Genomic DNA, 20,821 nt, shown 5'->3' with positions numbered 1-20,821 from the left:
TTTAATAACATTTTGATGCTTAAAGGTACAATGGCTAGGTTGATTCTCAACTAGCAGGAAAACTTCCAAAAAAGGACAGTAAGTGGGCAGGATACTTTTTGGTTTTTTAAGTACAATCAACATACATTTACATCAGGAAAATGAGAAAATTATCAAAGAAGGGTTAAAGTTAAAACAGACTGAGAAGCCCTGCTCTAGAGGACAGTGTTTTCATTACTCTTATTCTCATTATAATTTGTTTCATGTTAGGGATTTTTTGATAAACCACTTTATCATTTCTAAAATATTTATTACACTATTGCCAGATTTAATCTATTAACAATAGTCTAAAAAAAAATGAGAGAAGAAAATTATGTTCTAGTCTAGTTCTAACTTTATAAGTACCTGATGTGGTTTGGCTGTTTCCCTACCCAAACTCAACTTGAATTGTATCTCCCAGAATTCCCACGTGTTGTGGGAGGGTCCCAGGAGGAGGTAACTGAATCATGGGGGCTGGCCTTTCTCGTGTTATTCTTGTGATGGTGAATAAGTCACACAAGATCTGATGGATTTATCAGGGGTTTTCACTTTTGCTTCTTCCTCCTTTTCTCTTGCCACCACCATGTAAGAAGTGCCTTTTGCCTCCTGCCACAATTCTAGGGCCTCCCCAGCCATGTGGAACTGCAAGTCCAATTAAACCTCTTTTTCTTCCCAGTCTCGGGTATGTCTTTATCAGCAGCATGAAAACGGACTAATACAGTACCCAAAGATACTTCATTCTGCACATTTTTGAAAATAAAATCCAAGGTAACCACTTTTTTCTTCTCTAAGTACAGATTATTTTGCTGGGGTTTTATTCTATTTTTTTGGTCAGACTTTCACATGTAAAAGGAATTACAGAAATACTGGGCTAGCCTAAATTATAACTTGAAAACCAAATATGTAATAAAAGAAAAAAATAGACATCTCTTTTCCTGGGGGTGGGGTTGTGGGGGGGAAATGGGGAAAGGAATCTATACTATCAAATCTAAATAGGTAAAAACACTTTTTTAGGCTTTTACATTTATTTTATCCCACAACTCTTTCATGTGTTTAATCTCATACAGTCTGAATTGTTTAAAGGCTTTTTCTAACAAAAAAAGAGTAAAAATTTGTCAAACAAGTATTACTTAGACTTACCTTTCTGTTAAATAAACATTTTCTTCAATAAGATCAAAGTAACAAGGCATTTTCCCTTGCTTGGCACATTCCTTCCATCGCTGTGGGTCCCTGAAGTCATCCATGACACAGGAGGGCCCAACCAGTGCTGAGCCTGGGGGCACTGATGTCTCTCCCTGCTCTACCTCCACTCTAACTTTCTTTCTGTCCTGAAGCTCACCATCACTTTCAGAATCACTCTCTATTTCCTGCCTCCTTTTCTTAAGAGGCCCTCTATCTTTGATATCATTTTTTTCTAAGTTTTTTGAAAAATCTTTCTTTTCATTCACAGCTAAAGTGTCCTTAATGGAATTGCTACTTATTTCGGGTGCTTGCACTGACCCCTTGTCTTTCTGAAGGGATAGAAGAAATTTATTGGACTGGTCTGAAAAATGGGATCCATCCTGTTGATCCCAATTCTCCTCTTCTTCACGATCATCTGTTAGGGAATCTGGTACTTGTCCTTGAGTTCGATCATACACAACCCCAGTTCCAGGAGGTCTACCTGGTCTTGGATCCCAGTAACCATTGCCTTGCCAGTAATCACGTGTCCCACCATACTGTTCTGTATTTTGCTGATACTTGTGTCCACCACAAGCTCCATAGCTACTGTCAGGTTGTTGATATGTAGTAGAAGGCTTTTCTTGAGAGAAGTCCCAACCTAAGTTTCTGAGCTCTTCTGATGAGTGCAAGACATCCACACGTGATATCTCACAAGAGGAAGAAAAACTCAATTCTGTTTTTCCCAGTCTACTATCTGGCCTGTTTTGGAAAGTGGCCTGTTGCCAAGACTTATTTGGGACATCTTCAAAATCAGAAGAATAAATTGGCAGCTCTTCTTGCTGCCTAGAAGATATTTTGGCTTTCACGGTTTCCTCTGAATTTGGGTGACCCAGAGGGTCAGATTTCACATCTGTATGACTTGTACTATCAACCCCATCACTCTGAGGATGAGAAAGTTCAGGCAGGTGGTTATCTATTTGTTTTCTACTGGACTGTGTAAAAGAAATTTCCAGATTCTTCTCTGTTCCTTTATGAAGGAAAAACTTATCAGTTTGAGGACAGGCTTTACTTGCTATACTTTCAAATTTTTCCTCATAAGAATGTCTCCTTGACTCCAATCTCTCGTCTTCCCAATGGTCAGAATAGTGTCTATAACTTTGACTGCTCCGAGAAGAACAAGGACTTGTTTCTTCCATGGGCAAAGTAGAATTCTTTGGCACAACCACAACAGACTGGAGACGGTTTCTTGGAATACTGCTATCATCCGAATCTGTATCTTCTGAATCACTTTCATCATTTGAACTTTCAGAAGAGCCAGAATAATCTTCATGAACAGTAGACACAATTTCTGGGGCATGACCACTACTGTCACACCTTAATGCATAAGTTACACCATCACTGTCTTCCACGGTTAAATTCAAATCACAAGAAGAAAATACAACTTCTGAGTCATCAGAAGTATGCACACGTCCTCCTTCTCCTCTTTCATCTAAAGAGATTTCTGGTCTTCCTCTTCTTTCAGGCAATATGGAATTCCCTTCTTCTTGAGCCTCTTGCAAACATTTCCCAGATAACCCATTATTACGCCTGTTCTCCCTGGAAACAAATCCTTTTCCTGAATCAGGAAGGTCACTACCTACTTCTACTATTGTTTCTTTCCCTGCATGCTTTAAAAACTCTGAACTTTTTTTACTCTTTAGCACTGCATCCAGAACTGGAGATGTGTTCTCTCCGCATTTCAAGAGAGTTAGACTGTCCACCTTTATTCCCGGTGGAAGACTCTGAAGAGATGAAGCAATACCGGAACTCCCAATAGGTTGATATAAATCATCAAAATGATTAACAGAAGCTGAACTAGTGCTACCGATGCTCTGCTTATATTCTTCACATGCAAATTTTGAGTGATCTGTCAAATTTCTACTATCACATATAACTGGTTTTGATTCCAAATGCATATTCATAAAGCTATTTGAAGAAATCTTCATAACCGAAGGCTCAATATTTTCAGCTTCGGAGTTACACAAAGAAGGGTTGCTATCGTTCGAAGTACAGTATATGTCTGAATCTTTGGTTTTGCAGCAAGAAACCCTCGTATCAACTGGTTCTTTAACTACTGTTTTGGAATAATCTATAGTCATAACTGGCAAAGACATGAGTTTATCTTGGTGTGGTGACACCAGAGGTTCTGTTTCTCTAAATGGGCTTTCTGACTTCTTATGCAGCATGCATGTATCATCCAAGTCTTTTTCTTTGCATCTACTAACATTCTGAAATCCATTTGACGAAAGCATGCATGCTTTGACCAAAGGGGATAACTCCGATCCAGTCACACTATCATCAGAAGTCATTAAAACAGCATCAGTTTTAGAAGTGCAAAATGTTGCCAAATCAGATTCTGCCCCAGGAGATCCATTTATATTTAATTCTATGGGACAAAAACTTCTTAATTGATCATTCTTCACTTTAGATAAAGAGTCTAATTCCTTAATACCATCATGGCTATCATGTGTTATAAATTCAGACTTAAAAATAGGCAACTCATCTAGCTTTTTTAAAGTAGGTGAATCATTTAATCGATTTGATGGAGCTGGAGACCCAGCCTTTTCTCTTTCAGGATTTTTATTAATCATTCTTAATTCACTACCTTTTGAACAAGGTGTCTGTAAACTAAAAGAATGAGACTGTTTCATTTCTTCATTTAATTCTGTACAACAGAAAGAATTTTTAAATTTATCAGACTTGGGTATAGGTTTTGAAAGGGTAGACTTATAACGGGAAGCACTACTGTCGTGCTTAGAATATGATGACCCTCGTCGGAATCCCAGTTCATTAGGGGGAGAACAACATCTTTTAATTGCTTCATTTTCTGAAGTCCTTTTAGATTCTCTTTCTAGTTTTGAAGAATACTTGCCTCTTCTTTCCATCTCTAAGTAAGAGGTCTCAGTTTTACAGTCCCGATCAGATTTAGAATAGGATGATGTCCTTAGGTCTCTGTAAGAAGAGGAATGAGATGAGGTACGCCTTGAGTATGTCTTCTTATACTCTTCTTCTGAGTCAGAACTCTCTCGTGCTCTGTTATCTGCGTATGGCCGAGAATAGCGTGTCCTCTCTCGATAAGGGGAGCTCCTATGGTAGCGACGATCAGAGTCATAATAATGAGATCGTTCTGACCTGGAATAGGATAAATTAGTTCTAGAGCCTCTCTCAGACCTAGAATGAGATCTGCTCCGCCGTCGCTCTCTTTCTGATCTACATCGGGAAGATACATACCGAGTATCTCTTTCAAGTTTTGAATAGCTAAAATATTTATCATCTCTGTCTGTTTTAGATCGTGAAGATTTCCCTAGATCCTCACTTTTTAAAGGTGCTGAGCTCTTTTTAAAATCTCTTTCCTTTTCAATGCTTGCTGAAAATTTTAAATCATGTGATTTTTGACTTGAAGAAGTCCGTACAGAATCTTCATCAGATTCTGAACCAAGAAAGGTGCCTTCAGATTGTGAGGATTTCTTCTTAGAACCTGTTTTTTTACAGCTCAGATTAATCTTAGAACTATCTGGAATTTCTTCATCCTTCCCAATATGGGAATCTTCTTTTTTTGAGGAAATATCTGCTTGCTCATTCAATATTTGAATTATGTGTTCTTCTGAACTATTAGATACAGTGTCCTGCTTAGTACCTGCTTCTAAAGATTCTGGTACAATTATAATTGGTGGTTCTTTCAGAGATCTAACTGCTACATCTACTGGTAAGGGTACTGGTGCTGCCATTAGAACTGTTATTGGTGTATGTGGCAAGGCCACTGGCTCTGTTACTGGTGCTGGTGATGAGAGTGTTGTGGCTTGGAAAGGTGGAGGCGGTGGAGGCGGAGATGAGGGCGGTGAGTCTACAGTTGTTGATTCTGCTGTCACTGCTGGTAATGGTGCTGCATGAGTAGGCGGAGATGCTACTGCTGTGGTAGTAGCCAGCAGTGGCCTGGATGTTACATGAAGCAGGTGTTTCTTAAAATGAATTTTGCCCAATTCCACCCTTGACTTTGGTGGGGAAGATTCTTCTGCAGCAGGTAAGGTATCACCAATTTCCATTTTCATTTTAGGAGTCGAGTCTACCTGAAGAGGTACAGCTGGAGGGTTTGGAGTATCACTTTGCTTTTCATTGCCAAGTGCAGTGAGAAACCTATTCTGCAAAGTTTTCTTTGTAAGGCTGAAGCTGAATGACACCTTCTGTCGTCCCTGTTCTTCCAAATTAACTTTTGTTTTGGTGCCTTTGGGCAAAAATCGACTAGAAGCAACACCTTTGAACATTGGTCCTTTGATGAAACCTGTTTTCTGCACATTTTCAATCTTTGCCTACAAATGAACAAAATAAGCAATTACTACTACAATAAATAGTTACTTTCAAATGGACTACACAGTTTAAAATGTTTATTGGAGAAATGAAAAGTTCTTTTTAATAACAAATAGTAGGAATTTCACTAAGCTATATATATCTTTATTACGAAAATTTTCAAACAACAGTCAAAAGTATACAAAATGGTATAATAAATCCCTAAGTATCCACTCCGAGCTTCAACAATTACCTATTTTCCCCATTCTTACTTTCTCTTACATAAATAATTTTTTTCAGTTTTATAACTATTTTCCAGGTAGCATTTTTTAAAAAGAATTTTTTAAAAACCTGACATATGTTTAAAAAACATTTGTATAAAGGGCAATATCTAACATCTCAGTACTCAATATGGTTTGTTCTTGTGCTGTATCAGAGATGAAAAATCAGAGGTCATCAAGACCAGTGGTCTCCTGACATCACATTGAGTGCACAGTAAAAATACTCATCTGGCTTGAGCACGGTGGCTCACACCTGTAATCCCAGCACCTTGGGAGGCCGAGGCGGGAGGATCACTTGAGGTCAGGAGTTCGAGTCCAGCCTGGCCAACATAATGAAAACCCATCTCTACTAAAAATACAAAAACTAGCAGGGTGTGGCTACAGCATGTGCCTGTAACCCCAGCTACTTGGGAGGCTGAGGTGGGAGAATCACTGGAACCCCGGAGGCAGAGGTTGCAGGGAGCCAAGATGGCACCACAGAACTCCAACCTGGGCAACAGAGCGAGACGCTGTCTCAAAAAAATTAAAAATTTAAAAATTAAAAATAACATACTCATCTATGATCCAGACTCTAGGAAATATCAAATATCAACTGGAGCTATTGAGCTCTAAGATGAGGAAAGGGTTTGTTTTTCAGGGTGTTTTGAGGTTTTTGGTTTTTTCAAAAAAAAAAAACAAAACAAAACAAAACAACAACAACAAAAAAAAACAAGCATTGCATAGGCAATTCTAATCAATGTCCCAGGTTTGGGAAACCACTGATATAGAGGAACTTCCGACCTTACTTGTTTTACAGACGAGGTAACCAAATGAGGACCAGGCCTTCTGCCTTCCTGGAGAGTACTATGCCTTGGCACACATCACTGTCTCTGCCTGGGCCCCCCACCCTCAGGTAATAATACTGCTGTATGAGCAGCAGTTACAAAGTATAAACCTAAGAAGACTACTTTTCTTCCATGTTTGCCAAATCACCAAAGGAAATGGTGAGCTTTGGAAGTTCAAGGCATAACGTAGGTTGTAGAAAGAGCATCAGAAAAATCTACAGCAACAAACTCAATCCTAAATTAAAGATGGTGGTATACTTCCCATATGCAAAATTCTTCTAATTAACGTTCTTTAATCCACTTTGGCTATTTAAGAGAATAACTTCCCTTTCAACACAGTAAAATCTGAAATCAGTTTTCAAAATTACATAGTAGTCATTCAAGTTGGAAAGTAAATACTTTCACATGTATTACCATGGAGCAGTGAATTCCAAATACTTTATTTTTTTGAGACAGAGTCTTGCTCTGTTGCCCAAGCTGAAGTGCAGGGGCACCATCTTGGCTCACTGCAACCTCCTCCTCCCCAGTTCAAGCAATTCTCCTGCCTCAGCCTCCTGAGTAGCTGGGACTAAGCCACCTTGTCTGGCTAATTTTCTTATTTTTAGTAGAGACAGGGTTTCTCCATGTTGGCCAGGCTGGTCTCAAACTCCTGACCTCAAGTGATCCACCTGCCTCAGCTTCCCAAAGTGCTGGGATTACAGGCATGAGCCAAATACTTTTAAGAAACAGAATCCACTTTTCAAGTTAAATCTTAAATGGAAGCTCATACATAAAAAACAAGTAAAAGATATTTTTAGAACTTCCAACTTTCTCTACCTTTCCTAAATCTCTTGAAGCTCTAAAGTTTAAAAATCATTTTTCTGAGATACACAACATCCCTCACTGGGATGTTACCATGGCTCTAAAAACAAAATTAAAAACTATTACTTCATTTCACATTCAAAATGATAGCTACATTTTGAGTGTTTTCAGCTTTTACCCAATTTCTAAAACGTGTTTAGTGGTCCATCTCATAATCACTGAATGGCTACGTAAATTATACTTACCTCGTTTTCTTCTTCTCTATTTCCATTCAGCCAAGAAAACATGCAAAAGAATAAAAAGAAATCATAAATACTTAAAAACGATTGAAATAATAGTTATTTGTATTAAAACTTAGGATACTTACTACCTACAGGTATATTCTATATGAATTGTCCATTCCTTCAGACTCAGTTACATACAGTTTAACAAATATTTACTCAAGATAGTGCCACATACTATGCTAAGTGCTGGAGACCAAATTTGAATAAAGCAGCATCCCTGCCCTCAAAAAGCTCAGCTTCCTGTAAGTTACAAAAAAGAAATTTGTAACAAAAGTAATTCCAACATAATGGAGTAAATATAAAAATAGAAATATATATAGTGAGGCAGCAAAGAGGACGAAAAGCAACTCAGTTTAGTGGGAAAATAGGAATGCAAAGAATTTTTCCTGCCCAGGTGTGGTGGCTCACACCTGTAATCCCAGCACTTTGGGAGGCTGAGGCCGGCTGATGGCTTGAGGCCAGGAGATTAACACTAGACTGGGCAACATGGTGAAACCCTGTCTCTATACAAAATACAAAAAAATAGCCAGGCATGGTGGCGTGCACTTGTAGTCCCAGCTACCTGGGAGGCTGAGGTGGGATGATCACCTGAGCCCAGGAGGTCGAGGCTACAGGTAGCCATGATCACACCACTGCACTCCAGCTGTGGTGATGGCTGTCTTTAAAAAAAAAAAAATTCCTTAAGAGAGGATTCGTTTTTGAAGAATACATTTGTGAGAAGATCCCAGGCAGAGTAGGAGATTAACACATAAAATAAGGCTGGGCATTGTGGCCCATGCTTGTAATCCCAACACTTTAACAGGCTAAGTTGGGAGGATCACTTGAGTTCAGGAGTTCGAGACCATCCTGGGTAACATAGCAAAACCTCGTCTCTCTTAAAAATAATTTTTAGGCCAGGTGCAGTGGCTCACGCCTGTAATCCCAGCACTATGGGAGGCTGAGGCAGGCAGATCACCTGAGGTCAGGAGCTCGAGACCAGCCTGGCCAACATGGTGAAACCCCATCTCTACTAAAAGTACAAAATTAGCCGAGCATGGTGGTGCGTGCCTGTAATCCCAGCTACTCGGGAGGCTGAAAATCACTTGAACCCGAGAGGTGGAGGTTGCAGTGAGCCAAGGTCATGCCATTGCACTCCAGCCTGGGCAACAAGAACAAAACTCCGTCTCAAAAAAAAAAAAAAAAAAAAAAAAGAAAAATAATTTTTAAAAGGAAGGCTAAGTTGGGAGGATTGCTTGAGCCTGGGAGACAGAAATTGCACTAAGCCAAGATCATGCCACTGCACTCTAGTCTGAGCAATTGAGTGAAAACCTGCCTCTCTCTCACACACACACGCACACACACACACAAAATAACATAGAATAATATGTGTAAAGTATCTATAAACAGTTCAATATTACCTGAATATAAGGTATAAGGCAGAAAGAAGCCAACAATAACATGGAGTAGGAGGCAGTGGTCAGGTTTCTCATGAGAAGAATCATATTTCATCTTATGGATCAATGCTTCTCAATCGTTTTTGGTATCTGTTCAACAGTTCCAAAGGCAAAACTATTCCACATTACAGTGCATCTGCTCCATAACACAGTGTGCAGCTCTCTGGGTTATGTTCTAACAAAGGTAACCACACTGACTAACAGAAATCAAAAGCCACAAGTCTGGTGTACACTAGCACACCAAGGCATACTGAGGGACTGTCTACTTGGAGAAAAGGAAGCTACAAAAGGACATGACAGCGAGATTTGTATTTTCAGCTAGTCACTCACTGGGCTATGTGGCAAGACTGGAATACAACAATCTGTTTTCAATGTTCCTGAAAGGAAACATACAAAGCCCTTTTCCCCAAATGTAGGCCTAACTTCATCATAATTCATTCCATTCACCAGTGTCTGTGGTAGCCATACAAAACCAAGTTAATGACAGGGGGAGAGGGGGCAGTAAGCTGATAATACATGAATGAGATCTGAAGCAGTGCCAAAATTAACCATTTGTTTCTACTCCAAAACCACTAAAAACCTCATAAATGTGATGTTAGCACCACTGTACTTCATCAATTCTATGATGTACATTTTGCCCACAGGATGCATGCTATCAATGATATCATAGTTTTAACTGAAAATTTTTTTCACTTCTCAACGTTCATAAAATAATCATTTTCTTACAATCGATGGCATATTAGAACCTATGGTATATTCGATTTGATTTAAATTAGTACCATTTGAAATTTTTTCAAGAAGACAGAAGGTACCAGGAGATGTCCAACCACAGGCTTATCTGCATAGTACGCACACATACGAAATGCTAGAAATACAAAAGTGACCAGAACACTTTCTTAAGCCTCAGCAGTTCTATTCTGGACAGGCAGATGAAAGAATAATCCTGATAAAATATGATGAAAATAGGCTCAGGTTATATTGTAAATCTGTGGAGTTGGGAGGGAAGGGGGCATAATGAAGGTCCATTTTAGAAATCAAAGAATTGTTTGACAGAAATGACAAGACAGGAGGGGAAGTGTTTAAAAAAGAAAAGATAAGAAATGACATTTCTCAGAACTTGATAAAATAAAATGTTTATAATAAAAGAATATAAGCACAATTAAATTTGGAGGGAAATTTTCTCATCATTAAAAGCATTTAGTGTTAATAGATAAAAATCAAATTACAAACAAGCAAAAGGAAAAGTCCACAATCCAACTTTCCAGAGACAACTACTGTTAACTTTGATCTACAGAGCTTTCTGCACTCGTTTGTGCATGCACTTGGGTGTGGTTTTTAAACAGAGATCATTGTTTTTCTTTTTAAAACATTACAAGCCATTCTGTATCTTGCTTCCTTCCCTCATGATAGAGCTGGTGAGCAGACAAGTTGTTCAGATCACATAAAAAGTATGGAATCACCAAATTAGATTGAGGAAGTGATCTCAAGAGAAGGAGATACAGGCTGGGCGCGGTGGCTCACGCCTGTAATCCCAGCACTTTGGGAGGTCGAGGCGGGTGGATCACCTGAGGTTAGGAGTTCAAGACCAGCCTGACCAACATGGTGAAACCCCATCTCTACAAAAATACAAAAATTAGCCAGGCATGATGGCAAGTGCCTGTAATCCCAGCTACTTGGGAGGCTGAGGCAGGAGAATCGCTTGAACCTAGGAGGCGGAGGTTGCAGTGAGATCACACCATTGCACTCCAGCCTGGGCGACAGAATGAGACTCCACCTCAAAAAAAGAATAAAGAGCCAGCCTTCCTTCCTTCCTCTTCTTTCTTTTTTTTTCTTTCTTTTTTTCCCTCTGTGGCCCGGGCTGGACTATAGTCGGCTCGCTGCAGACTCCCTGCCTCCGGCTCCCATGATTCTCCTGCTTCGGCCTGCGGCCTGCCTGGGACTGCGGGCGCGCGCCTCCACCCCTGCCTGGTTTTTGTCCTTTGGCTGGAGGCACGGTTTCGCCATGTTGGCCACACTGGTCTCCATCCAGCTCCTGACCTCAAGTGGTCTGCCCGCCTCGGCCTCCCGAGGTGCTGGGACTGCAGACGGAGTCTCGCTCACTCGGTGCTCGGTGTTGCCCGGGCTGGAGTGCAGTGGCGTGGTCTTGGCTCGCTGCAGCCTCCGCCTCGCAGCCGCCTGCCTTGGCCTCCCAGGGTGCTGGGATTGCAGCCTCTGCCCGGCCGCCACCCCGTCTGGGAGGTGGGGAGCGTCTCTGCCTGGCCACCCATCGTCTGGGAAGAAGTGAGGAGCGCCTCTGCCCGGCCACCCCGTCTGGGAAGAAGTGAGGAGCGCCTCTGCCCGGCCGCCCCGTCTGGGATGTGAGGAGCACCTCTGCCCAGCCGCCCCGTCTGGGAAGTGAGGAGCGCCTCTGCCTGGCCGCCCCGTCTGGAAAGTGAGGAGCGCCTCTGCCCGGCCGCCCCATCTGGGAAGAAGTGAGGAACGTCTCTGCCCGGCCGCCCCATCTGGGAAAAAGTGAGGAGCACCTCTGCCTAGCCACCCTGTCTGGAAAGAAGTAAGGAGCGCCTCTGCCTGGCCACCCCGTCTGGGAAGAAGTGAGGAGCGCCTCTGCCCGGCTGCCCATCGTCTGGGATGTGAGGAGCGCCTCTGCCCAGCTGCCCGGTCTGGGAAGTGAGGAGCGCCTCTGCCCGGCCGCCCCGTCTGGGATGTGGGGAGCGTCTCTGCCCAGCCGCCCCGTCTGAGAGGTCTACCACGGAGGCCAGACGCAATGTGGGGGCTGGACGTGGTGGCTCACGCCTGTAGTCCCAGCACTCTAGGAGGCCGGGGCGGGTTGATCACTTGAGCCTAGGAGTTCGAGACCAGCCTGGCCAACATGGCGAAACATATGAAAAATACAACAGACAAACCAACCAACCAACCCAGCAACAACAAAACAGGTCTAACCTGGAGTCATACTCTAATTTTTTCTATTTTCCTCCCTTTCTGATCCTATATCCCACTTTCTTTTTCTTCCTCTTCCTTCTCCTTCTTCTTTGTCAAATAGAGGATTGAGTTATTATCATTGATCCATACAAAGTCCCTCTCTTATTTATTTTCTTTAATTCCCACCCCCCATTTCTATTCCCCGTCTTCCCATGTGCAACCTTCCTAATATGTTTGATATGCATCTTTTTGTTTGTATGTATTTTTAGAAAATGTTTATTGTTTTGTGTGCAAAAGAAAAAAAATTTAATAAAAAAAGAGAAAAAAAGAAAAAATTGGTCTCTACTTTTCTGACATAATTAGTTGAAAGCTGGGGGAAGAGACAGGGTAAAAGACAAAGAAAATTCAAGCGTTAGGCAACAGAAATGGAAGTAGACTGTAATCCTCAATGTTGCTGCCCAAAGTTGGACATTACCAATTTATAATTGAGCTCATTAGCATACTTATTCTATTTTTGTTGAAGGGACTAAGCCATCAGAGGCAACAACTAGTGAATTAATCCAGCAAGATTGGCGGGACAAGAGGGGTAGAAGGCAAGAAGTTGAGAGAACTGATTTCTCAAAAATATTAAAATAACTGACCTAAAGATCCCTAGATAATAGACAGGGAGTGAAATCTGAAGGAAGCTGATAAACTCAACAGGGTAGGGACAAGATATTCGGGGCTTCAAAGAGTGGATTTGGTGGAAACCAGGAAGAGAGGTAGAAGGGTCAATAAGGTGGAAGAACTGGAAATTATGGTGAGAGTATTATTTTAGAGTTGAAGTACATTTCCAGGAGAGTCTTCTTAGGTAGGAGACCTAGGTATGGCCAGGAAGAGTAGATTGCTGCAGCAATAAGAGGGCAGGACCTTTTTGAAGAAATTAATACAATTGGGAGACCACAATTAACAGCAAGAATTAGCTACAAATGTTTTTAACATAAGAACACTTGTTTTGGTAAATAATATCAGGAGCAAAGAAGAGAGTTTTTGAAGAAAGGTTGACGAAACAAGGGTATAGAAACAAGAAGTTAAGAGTATTAAACCTCCTGTACTCCCTACCATAAAAAATAAGGAGGCATGTGAAAACAAGTATTTAACTTCACAGGATGAGATCATGCTAGAATAGCATATTTCTTCTTTCAAAATACTACAGAGAAAAAAAAAGAATGTTAGCCAGTTATCTGTAAAAAAAAAATAGTAAAGTGGGCAAATCTGCAGCTTGCTGATGGAATTATATTTAAAGAATCCATATCAACATGAAGATAAATCTCTATTAGGTCACATGGTATATATCGAAAAAGACTTAGTTAAGAGTTTGTCATGGCAAGCTCAAGAAACCAAAGAATGACATGACTTAAAAAAAACCAACCAACCAATCTCTCAGGCTAGGACATTAGAAGTAAGGTTTACAAAGGGAAGCCCAATAAACGAGAGCAATTTGGCCCTATCAAGTGCATTAATAAATATAAACAAGTTGGATAGTAAAGAAATCTATTCTGGATATCATGTCACACAAGAAATGGTTAAAGCTAAATAGAAGTATTTTTATCTACCTTAGAAGAAAAAAGATTTACAGGACCATAGTGGTTTATTTCAAACTATCAGAAAGCTTAGAAGATGAAATAATCTTATTTTGTGCAATTCTGAAAGTCAGAACTGTGACCAACAAGTAGAAGTTACAGAATGACAGTTTTTAGTTCACTTTTAGTACATTTTAATTTTTTTCTTTTTTTTGAGAAGGAGTCTCGCTCTGTCGCCCAGGCTGGAGTGCAGTGGCGCGATCTTGGCTCACTGCAAGCTCCGTCTCCCAGATTCACACCATTCTCCTGCCTCAGCCTCCCAAGTAGCTGGGACTACAGGCACCCACCACCACGCCCGGCTAATTTTGTGCATTTTTAGTAGAGATGGGGTTTCACCGTGTTAGCCAGGATGGTCTCAATCTCCTGACCTCGTGATCCACCTGCCTCGGCCTCCCAAAGTGCTGGGATTACAGGCGTGAGCCACTGCGCCTGGCCAAATTAATTTTATTTGAAAAAGTACTATATGTAGCTGGGGGAAATGTTATAATACAAACAGATATACAACTAAAAACAAATCACTCTCCCCAGAGCAACTATTGTTAAGTTTGCATATTCTTTTTTTTTTATTTATTTTTTGAGATGGACTCTCGCTCTGTCACCCAGGCTGCAGTATAGTGGCGTGATCTCGGCTCACTGCAACCTCCACCTCCTGGGTTCAAGCAATTCTCCTGCCTCAGCCTCGCGAGTAGCTGGGACTACAGGCGCGAGCCACCATGCTCAGCTTATGTTTGTATTTTTAGTAGAGACAGGGTTTCACCATGCTGGCCAGGCTGGTCTTGAACTCCTGACCTCGTGATCTGCCCACCTCAGCCTCCCAAAGTGCTGGGATTACGGGCGTGAGCCACCGTGCCTGGCCTAGTTTGCATATTCTTATTTCGAAAACTTTGTGTGCATATATGAACATACACATATTTTTTTTTTTTTTTTTTTTTTTTTTTTTGAGACAGGATCTCATTCTATCCTCCAGGCTGGAGTCCAGTGGCACAATCTTGGCTCACTGATGCCTCAACCTTCCAAACTCAAGTGATTTTTCTGCCTCAGCCTCCTGAGTAGCTGGGACTACAGGTGTGAGCCACCGCACCCGGCTAATATTTTTTGAGACGAAGTCTACTACAAAACTACAAAAACTAGCCAGGTGTGGTGGTACATGCCTATAGTCTCAGCTACTTGGGAGGCTGAGGCAGGAGGATCCCTTGAGCCCAGGAGGTGGAAGTTACAGTGAGCAGAGATTGTGCCACTGCACTCCAGCCTAGAAGATAGAGGGAGACTCTGTCTCAAACAAAAACAAAACTAGATGTGTCACTGTACAGGATACTTAAGGTTCCTTGACATCAAAAATGTTTAAGAGTTTGGATAAGAACTTAATTAAGATAAGACAAAGAGTATTCCTGTCCTCAAGGTGGACAGCCAAAAGTGAGGTCCTAGGTCTCACTCCAGACCTTCTACTGAATTTCGTAACTACAAATCAGAAATAGCTTTTTACTTTATCTTGATTTTAATAAGCAAAGACTTCAAAAATTCACTCTTACCTAAAGATTTCTTACTAAAACTAAAATACAGTGTTTCTTACACTTGAGTGTAGTATAGGCCTCATTTAAAGAAAAAAACTGTCAGACATATAAGAATAGATCACAGTTCAAGAATTCTAACAGAAAACAAAAATTAGCCTATTAAAATTTATTTCATTTGAAAACTGTCATTGCAGAGAATTTTAAACTTAAAACTTGTCAAAATAATTTTTAAGGTCTGTAGGTTAGAAAATAATATTGTATCAATATTAATTTCCTGAATTTGATCATTGTAACCTTGTTTTTAGGAAATACGCATTTGAGGATATAGGAGTAAAGAGGCATTGTGTCTGCAAATTTCCGGCATTCCAGGAAAAAAGTAATGATGTGTACATACATGTCTATAAAGAAAGAATGACAAAACAAATGTGGTAAAATGTTCTTATCTCGGGAATCTGGGTGAAGGGTATATAGGAAATCTCTGTGTGTTTTTTTTTGTTTTTTTGAGACAGAGTCTTGCTCTGTCCCCCAGGCTGGAGTGCAGTGGCGCATCTCGGCTCACTGCAAGCTCCGCCTCCCGGGTTCACGCCATTCTCCTGCCTCAGCCTCCCGAGTAGCTGGGACTACAGGCGCCCGCCAACACGCCCGGCTAACTTTTTTTTTTTTTGTATTTTTAGTAGAGACGGGGTTTCACCGTGTTAGCCAGGATGGTCTCGATCTCCTGACCTCGTGATCCGCCCGCCTCAGCCTCCCAAAGTGCTGGGATTACAGGCTTGAGCCACCGCGCCCGGCCAGGAAATCTCTGTGTTTTAAAAAATATATTTTAATATATATTTTTTGTAGAGACAGGGGTCTATGTGGTCCAGGTTGGTCTCGAACTCCTGAGCTCAAACGATCCTCCCGCCTTAGCCTCCCAAAGTGCTGGGATTACAGGCATGAGCAACTGTACCCAGTGGAAATCTCTATTTTTTAAACCATTCTGCAATTATTTTTTAAACTTAAAGATAATCAAATATGAAAAGCTGTTAAAAATTCTCACAGAATCCCCAACCCTTAAGAATATGTGGGCCAGGCGTGGTGGCTCACTTTGGGAGGTCGTGGCAGGCAGATCACATGAGTCCAGGTGTTGGAGACCAGCCTGGCCAACATGGTGAAACCCCATCTCTACTAAAAATACAAAAATTAGCCAGGCGTGGTGGCACATGCCTGTAATCTCAGCTACTCAGGAGGCTGAGGCATGAGAATCGCTTGAACCCGGGAGGCAGAGGTTGCAGTCAGCCAACAACACGCCACTGCACTCCAGTCTGGGCCACAGAGCAAGACCCTGTCTCAAAAAAAAAAAAAGAGTATGTGGGCCCTCGGAAATCCTAGAGCCTCAGCTGGAAAAACATTACCTCAAATCTTCCTAAATTTATATTCTGGTAAGCACTGATAAAAATAAGCTACATAAAAACTAGACTCTGGAGTATGAGATTATAGGGGTAACGATATTGTGAAGAGAAAACTCAAAGACAGGAAAACTGATAACAAAAGAAAGGAAGCCACCAATTACAAACCAAAGAGTATTTCATAATATTGCTTTTAACATATTCTAGCTCAGAGGTAGGATAGCAGTACCCTTAACTTCCTAGAAGAAAGGTGCTTGTTGTCCCCTGCCCAAAGCAAGACAGAAACAGAAATATTGGCAGGGAACTCTTCTCAATTACTAAGTGATTACCTTCATCATTAGGAAATGAGGAATTTCACTGCTTCTGCTGCCCCATCCTACACTATACCTCATGTTTTGTTTTAATTTTAGGTTTCTAAATCCTTGATCTGCTTCCCAGCAAGTACAGGTGGAAGCGTCTGTTGTGGGGGGAAAAAGTTTAGAATGAATGAGTTAAAGTCATGCATGTTTTGACATTTACACATTTAAGCACCTATGGCGTTACATATTCAAGAGTTAAACTTCCTCCAATCTTCAGTGATCTAGAAATATGCATCAGGCAGAAGTCTTTAAAATTAAAACTTTTATCACAAAAGGTCACATCTACCTAGCTCTCTGCTTGGACTATGGTCATATACATTTGCAAACCTCACACTGAGCCAATCCTTCTGTAGGCTAGAGTTTTGGTAGGGAATAGATGTCCTAGCTAACTACCAAGAGTGACCTGGGCTTATGGCAAATGTGAAAACTGCATCAGAACATATCTCAGTAGCACACAACCATGCTGATGCACTGCTCAATGACTTTTTTTTTTTTCTTGAGACGGAGTCTTGCTCTGTCGCCCAGGCTGGAGTGCAGTGGCGCAATCTCGGCTCACTGCAAGCCCCGCCTCCCGGGTTCACGCCATTCTCCTGCCTCAGCCTCTCCGAGTAGCTGGGACTACAGGCGCCCGCCACCACACCCGGCTAATTTTTTGTATTTTTAGTAGAGACGGGGTTTCACCGTGGTCTCGATCTCCTGACCTCGTGATCCGCCCGCCTTGGCCTCCCAAAGTGCTGGGATTACAAGTGTGAGCCACCGCGCCCGGCCGCTCAATGACTTTTTTTGAGACAGAGTCTCACTCTGGTGCCTAGACTGGAGTGCAGTGGCACGATCTTGGCTCACTGCAATCTCCGCCTCCCGAGTTCAAGTGATTCTCCTCCCTCAGCCACTGGAGTAGCTGGGATTACAGGCATGTGCCACCACGCATGGCTGATTTTTGTATTTTTAGTAGAGACAGGGTTTCACCATGTTGGCCAGGCTGGTCTCGAATTCCTGACCTCTAGTGATCAACCCACCTCGGTCTCTCAAAGTGCTGGGATTACAGGTGTAAGCCACCGCATCCGGCCTGAATGACATTTTAGAAAGGCAACACTTAACTATAAGTATCACTTCTCATATCAATCAGAGGCTATTTGTTCAATAATTATTTAAGAATCCACCTTGTAAAAGCAGTGCTAGGTCTGTAAAGGCAAAATGTCAGTTCACAGTCTCTACCCCACCAGGAATTTTATACTTTCTTGAAGTAACATGGCACAGAGGTACATCAAATAACTATAATACAAGGTAACAAATAATAATTGCCATGAGTAGAAAAGCCTAGTAAGGTGCTTTCTTTTAAGCTTCACTTTTGGGCTCACCTGGTCTCAATTTTTCTGATTCTCTATGAAAACACACCTTTAGTATTTATTACTTTGCTTGTTAGGGTGGCTTTTTAAATTTGAGACAGGACCTGGCTGTCACCCAGGCTGGAGGCAGTGGCACAATCTTGGCTCACTGCAACCTCTGCCTCCCGGGCTCAAGCTATCCTCCCACTTCAGCCTCCTGAGTAGCTGGGACTAGAGACACACGCCACTTATGTCCAGCTAATTTTTATATTTTTTGTAGAGACAGGGTTTCACCATGTTGCCCAGGCTGGTCTCAGAACTCCTAAGCTCAAACAATCTGTCCGCCTTGGCCTCCCAAGTGTTGGGATTACAGGCATGAGCCAGTACAGGCATGCCTGGCCTAGGGGTGGCAATTTAATACAGAAAAAAAATCAAACTTTGATACCTAGGTCAGAATCCTATCCCTGCCATTTACTAACTCTATGGCTTGTGCCACTCTGTTCCCTTACTCTCCCAGATGCCTATTTCACACATTCCCCTACCCCAAATCTCTATCACCATGATCTCCATGACCACTCTCAATTGATGATCTCACCACTTTGCTCAGTGTCCTATCCTCTTGCCTCAAGGACTTCCATTTTCTACTTATTTCCTCTCCTCTATCATCAGTCTCTCTCTCTCTCCTCTCTATTCATTCTCATTAGCCAAACAGCTTTTAATAAGTTACTAGAACAGCATCTTAAAGCTAGTGACCAATTTCTTTCCTAGGCTTTCACAAACCACATTCTTCAGTTTTTCCTCCCCTCCTCACTGCTACTCCTCCTTAATCTCATTTGTTGGCTCCTCCCACCCATCCAGCTAACAGGGACTTCCTTTTTGGGTACTACTTGGATACCTCCTATTTATCTCAAATATAGCATGGTCAAAATTGAACTGATGACGATTATCCCATATACCTAATTCAGTCCTCCCCCAAGTCGTTCCTATGACAGTAATACTACCATCTACCCAATTGCTCAGATCAAAGCCTCATTTGTCCTTAATTTTTCTCTCTCCACTCACAGCCCACTCCACATACCTGCTTATCCTCTTTCTGACCTTACCTCTTTCCATAGTCCCTCCTCCTCATTCTCTAGGTTTTAGCCACATTAGCCTTCTCTCTGTCCCTCATACATTCCAAGATAATTTCTGGCTCAAAGCCCTTTCGCCTGCTGTTCCTTCTTGGAATACCATTCCCTCCAGATCTTCACCAGACTGCTGCTTCTCGATAATAAAATGACACCTCACACAGCCATAAAAATGAATGAAATCATGTCCTTTGCAGCAGCATGTATGGAGCTGGAGGCCATTATCCTTAGTGAACTAACTCAGAAACAAAAGACCAAATACTAAATGTTCTCACTTGTAAGTGGGAGCTAAACAATGGGTACACATGGACATAAAGAAGGAAATAATTAACACTTGGGGCTCCAAAAGATAGGGCAGTGGGTTGAAAAATTACCTAACGGGGGCCGGGTGCTGTGGCTCACGCTTGTAATCCCAGCACTTTGGGAGGCCAAGATAGGTGGATCACCTGAGGTCAGGAGCTCCAGACCAGCCTGGCCAACATGCCAAAACCCTGTCTCTACCAAAAATACAAAAATTAGCTGGGCATGATGGCCGGTGCCTGTAATCCCACCTACTTGGGAGGCTGAGGCAGAAGAATCACTTGAACCCGGGAGGCAGAGGTTGCAGTGAGCCGAGATGACGCCACTGCACTCCAGCCTGGGCAACAGAGCGAGAATCCATCTAAAAAAAAAAAAAAAAAAGATTACCTAGTGAGTACAATGTTCACTACTATTTGGGTAATGGGCACACTAGAAGCCCAGTCCCCACCAACATGCAACATACACATGTAACAAACATGCACATGTACCCCTTGAATCTAAAATAATTTTTTAAAAAAGATGACACCTCAAATGTTATTTCCTTTGAGATTCTCCCATCATTCTATATTATAGTACCTTATTTTATTCCTAGCACTTATTATTATTAGTATTATTTTTTTTTTTGAGATGGGGTCTCACTCTGTCACCAGGCTGGATTGCAGTGGCATGATCTCGACTCACTGCGAACTCTGCTTCCTGGGTTCAAGCGATTCTCCTGCCTCAGCCTCCCGAGTAGCTGGGACCACCACACCCAGCTAATTTTTGTATTTTTAGTAGAGACGGGGTTTCACCATGTAGGCCGGGATGGTCTCGATCTCTTGACCTTGTGATCCACCCACCTCAGCCACCCAAAGTGCTGGGATTACAGGCGTGAGCCACCGCGCCCGGCCAAATACAAGCTTCTTTAGGACAGAGATTTGGTTTTATCTTGTTTACAGCTGCATTTAACTGCCAAAAGCACCACTTAGAAGACAGGGAACACTCAATAAATATTTGACATTATAATCACTTTTTTTTTTCTGAGACAGAACCTTGCTGTTGCCCAGGCTGGAGTGCAATAATGCGATATTGGCTCACTGCAACCTCTGCTTCCCAGGTTCAAGCAATTCTCCTGCCTCATTCTCCCAAGTAACTGAGATTACAGGCAC

The 20,821-nt window shown here is 41.9% G+C and overlaps 1 protein-coding gene across 6 annotated transcripts in view; it reads right to left on the bottom strand.

The window, feature by feature from the left end:
- Positions 1–20,821, bottom strand: part of SETD2 (SET domain containing 2, histone lysine methyltransferase) — a 148,990-nt gene that overhangs the window by 101,948 nt on the left and 26,221 nt on the right. For 5 of the 6 annotated variants that reach the window (XR_004029763.1, XR_004029764.1, XR_004029765.1 and 2 more), the window contains exons 2-3: positions 7,654–7,669; positions 1,159–5,525 (exon numbers count right to left, since the gene is read on the bottom strand). Coding sequence is in view for 3 of the 6 variants with exons in the window: in XM_030811916.1 (XP_030667776.1) it covers positions 1,159–5,525; positions 7,654–7,669 (4,383 nt within the window). In the remaining 3 variants the exon portion in view is untranslated. Of the gene's footprint in view, positions 1–1,158; positions 5,526–7,653; positions 7,670–9,089; positions 9,479–20,821 lie in introns of those variants that run through there. The other variant, XM_030811917.1, reaches the window with a different exon arrangement.

The sequence above is a fragment of the Nomascus leucogenys genome, chromosome 4 (genome assembly GCF_006542625.1).
Source record: "Nomascus leucogenys isolate Asia chromosome 4, Asia_NLE_v1, whole genome shotgun sequence".
Lineage (NCBI taxonomy): Eukaryota > Metazoa > Chordata > Mammalia > Primates > Hylobatidae > Nomascus > Nomascus leucogenys.
The sequence above is the reverse complement of the archived record's forward strand: the minus strand, read 5'-3'. Positions and strand labels throughout refer to the sequence as shown.